This window comes from Anoplopoma fimbria, chromosome 10 (genome assembly GCF_027596085.1).
Source record: "Anoplopoma fimbria isolate UVic2021 breed Golden Eagle Sablefish chromosome 10, Afim_UVic_2022, whole genome shotgun sequence".
In the NCBI taxonomy this organism is placed as follows: Eukaryota; Metazoa; Chordata; class Actinopteri; order Perciformes; family Anoplopomatidae; genus Anoplopoma; species Anoplopoma fimbria.
The window spans coordinates 24196370-24200061 of NC_072458.1; the positions used below are offsets into that span (position 1 = coordinate 24196370).

The 3692-nt window shown below is 43.3% G+C and overlaps 1 protein-coding gene across 1 annotated transcript in view; it reads left to right on the forward strand.

The window, feature by feature from the left end:
* The first annotated feature begins 214 nt into the window (after window positions 1-214).
* Window positions 215-3692, forward strand: part of LOC129096989 (BCL2/adenovirus E1B 19 kDa protein-interacting protein 2-like) — a 4764-nt gene continuing 1286 nt past the window's right edge. The window contains exons 1-9 of the mRNA XM_054605661.1: window positions 215-279; window positions 956-1086; window positions 1330-1389; window positions 2276-2338; window positions 2472-2549; window positions 2719-2874; window positions 2963-3214; window positions 3293-3395; window positions 3490-3621. Coding sequence (XP_054461636.1) covers window positions 221-279; window positions 956-1086; window positions 1330-1389; window positions 2276-2338; window positions 2472-2549; window positions 2719-2874; window positions 2963-3214; window positions 3293-3395; window positions 3490-3621 — 1034 coding nt within the window. The 5' untranslated portion in view covers window positions 215-220. The remainder of the gene's footprint in view (window positions 280-955; window positions 1087-1329; window positions 1390-2275; window positions 2339-2471; window positions 2550-2718; window positions 2875-2962; window positions 3215-3292; window positions 3396-3489; window positions 3622-3692) is intronic.

Here is a 3692-nt window from a genome sequence, read left to right on the forward strand (position 1 = left end):
AAAATAACAACAACACAAGAATAAAAAACAATAGAATTGTAAATATAAAGTGAATAAGAAGTTATACTAACACCAGTGCCGAATAGAATCTTTAGCAAACCAAAATATAAAAGTAGTATTCACATTATATTAGAAATGCAATAAAAGTAATATTGCACATGATATTGAAAGTACTAAAAGTTATATTTACCATGATGTTGATATCATCAGCAGGAACAACATGGAGTCCAGAGACGAGGAACAAGACGATGACTCAGAGTCAGAGTTCATCCACCTACAGTTCGTTCTACTTTTTTACTCTCAAAAGAAAACAACTTGAACTGTAATCGTCATGTTTGGTTTCAGTCCATCAGAGTGGAACAACGAACGGTTTCTGGTTTTAACATGTGATATGTCTCAATAGGTCTTGGTGGTTGTTTATATTTGTATTTAGAGACCTCCTCTTATAATCCGATCATCCAAGACGCATTTAAAATCCGGATGTTGACGGAGTCTTTGAGATAAAAACTGCTGAGTCGTCTGCAAATTGTCTGACACGATATTCTCTGTTGGAATTTCTATTGCATGAATTCATTATTATCAAAAACATGTTTCTGATTAGAATTAAATTATTCATTTAATTTAATATCCACTGAATGTGCTGCAACTGGATTCATATTTTTATCTTATGGTTCTAGTTCTCCTGATGTTTTCTTACACTTCCTGTTCCACGAGGACGTGTTGATGAATGAATGTGTTTCTTATCAACATCACTTAAAATGTATTATTCAAAACCAGATTTTAACTGTTGAGGAGTTTGAATTAAGCAGAAATTAGCATGAAAAGAAAACACTTCAAGTAAAGTACCTCAAATGTGTACTTGAGTAAATGGTAAATGTACTGAGTTACATTCCACTGGTTAATAACACGACTTGAATCATTTCTGTAAACGTCTCACATTGTTCTCTGTGTGCAGGTCACCTCTGGTAGATGTGTTAACTAATACTACTGATACTACTACTTCTACTACTACTACTACTACTTCTACTACTACTGTGGCTGCTAGTAGTACGTTAAGTACCTCCAGGACTCCTGATGATCAGAAAGGTACCAAACTGTTTCTATAGACAGGAAGTCATTTGTTGCTTTTATTAAGAGTTTTGTAGGTTAAACTTATATTTTGACTTTTGTGTTTAGTCATCGATCAAAGTATTGATTACTGAACCTCAAATCAACAGTTAATAAAAACGCTCACTGTTACGTTTTTTTATTGTTACTACTTTATTTTATAAATATTCTGTTTTCTATTGTTACCTTTTTTTTCATCTCTTGTCTCTTTCTGTTTGTAAGACGACGAGGAGACAGAAGAAGAAGAACCGTCTGCTGGAGACGAGGAGGGAGAGGAGGGAGAGGAGGGAGAGGAGGGAGGAGGGAGGAGGGTGAGGAGGGAGAGGAGGGAGGAGGAGAGGAGGGAGGGAGGGAGGGTGAGGAGGGAGGGAGGGAGGGAGGGGTGAGGGAGAGGGAGGGAGAGGAGGGAGGGAGGGTGAGGAGGGTGAGGAGGGAGAGGAGGGAGAGGAGGGTGGGAGAGGAGGGAGAGGAGGGAGAGGAGGGAGAGGAGGGGAGGAGGGAGGGAGGGAGAGGGAGGGTGAGGAGGGAGAGGAGGGAGGGGGAGGGGAGGGAGAGGGAGGGAGGGGAGGGAGAGGAGGGAGAGGAGGGAGAGGAGGGAGAGGAGGGAGAGGAGGGAGAGGAGGGAGAGGAGGGAGAGGAGGGAGAGGAGGGTGAGGAGGGAGAGGAGGGAGAGTCTGTCTTCGTCTCTTCCTCACATGAAGCTCTTTCTGTCTTCTTCACGTCTTCTGTTTGTCTCCCAGCAGGAGAACCAGAGGAGTAACTCTGTCGGCTGCTGAGCTGCAATAAATATAATAATAACAATAATAATAACAACAATAACAATAATAACAATAACAATAACAACAATAATAATAATAATATTATTATTATTATTATTATTATTGTTATTGTTATTATTATATTTATTGCAGCTCAGCAGCCGACAGAGTTACTCCTCTGGTTATTATTGTTTAAGATTTATATATATCTTTTGCTTTTTTTTGTAGTTTTGATGAGTTTAAATCTGCTTCACCATGAGGATAATTTATTCTGTTGTATTATTTAAACACTAGTTTCATATTTAACTGTGAAATTAGATCTGCAAGGTGTCCAGGGCAGCTCGTCCTCCTCTTCTTCCTCTTCCTCTTCTTCTTCCCTCTCAGTTTCCTGTCTGACTTCCTGTCTCCAGGAGCTGTCGGGGTCGAGTTTGTTTCAGAGCAGAAATCATCAACTCTGACCAGAGACCAACCAGGTAAAGAGAGACACGACCTGCCGACGCTGTTACGGATCATTTTAGTTATTAATGATATTTACTTCTTTAGTTTATTAGTCGTTTATACATCGATAGTTCAGATTGAACGTGTGATCTCACTTCCTGTCTGCAGATCCACCCAGCAGTCTGGCTTTGGCACGACCAACGAAGAAGAAAGTCCTGGTGGCTCCAGATTTCAGTCTGTCTTTAGGTAATTAAATAATAAATAATAAATAATAAATAATAAATAATAAATAATAAATAATAAATAATAAATAATAAATAATGATAGTTTTTAATAATGTTTTTTATAATAATAATGATAATAATAATAATTTTGATAATAATATTAATAAGATAATGATGTGCATCCCCTGCAGGTCGCAGTGAGTCGACGGTTTCAGACGACTTCTCCTTGTCCTTCGTCTCCCCCTCACCTGAGGACGACGATGACACGGGGCTGGACTTCGACCTGGACGCCATGGAAACGCCCTCCGACTGCGAATCACTGCCCTTCCCCTTCTATGACATCGAAGGTTAGAGGTCAAAGGTCAAAAACCCGCTGATTGATGACCACCTGTTAATGTAAACCCTTTGACGACTTCACGTGATTTCTTTCCCCAGATGACATGCGGCGTCTCGGCGTGGCGTCCGGGCGTCGCAGGGCGTTCGGCTCCAGTCACCGGTCCAGGTTCGAGTCCCAGACCGGTTCTGGCCCGGCGGCGGACCAAAGTGAGCTGGGAGCGTTGGAGCGGGAGGACATGGTGGACGGGCAGGGCACCAGGTGGCGCTGCTTCTCCACAGGTGAACCGCCGCAGGAGAGCCTGGTCAACATGAGCGTCCTGGAGCCGTTCCTCAGGGTTCTGTCTCACGGAGGTACGGGAGACTCACCTGTGACACGACTCACCTGGTGGATCGGGGGCCATCTCTAACACCTTCTCTGTCATCACTCAGGTTACTATGGAGACGGCATGAATGACATCATCGTGTTCTCCTCCTGTTACCTGCCGCAGAACAGTCTGGAGAACTACCAGTATGTGATGGACAACCTGTTCAGGTAGAGGACACACAGAGTTATGTTAATGCTAACGTTAGCATCCGCTCTGATGCTAAGTCCGAAAATGAACACAGGTCCGCCTGTCCGTCTGCAGGTACGTGACGGGCACTCTGGACCTGATGGTGTCAGAGAGCTACGTGATGGTGTATCTCTGTGCTGGAGGTCAGAAGGACAAACTGCCAGGAATCGGCTGGCTGAGGGAGTGTTACACCACCGTCAACAGGAGGTGAGGCTCTCTGCCGGGTTCACCCGACAGGTGTTGTTTCAGTCTCTGTCCAGTAGGGGGCGTCAGATCTT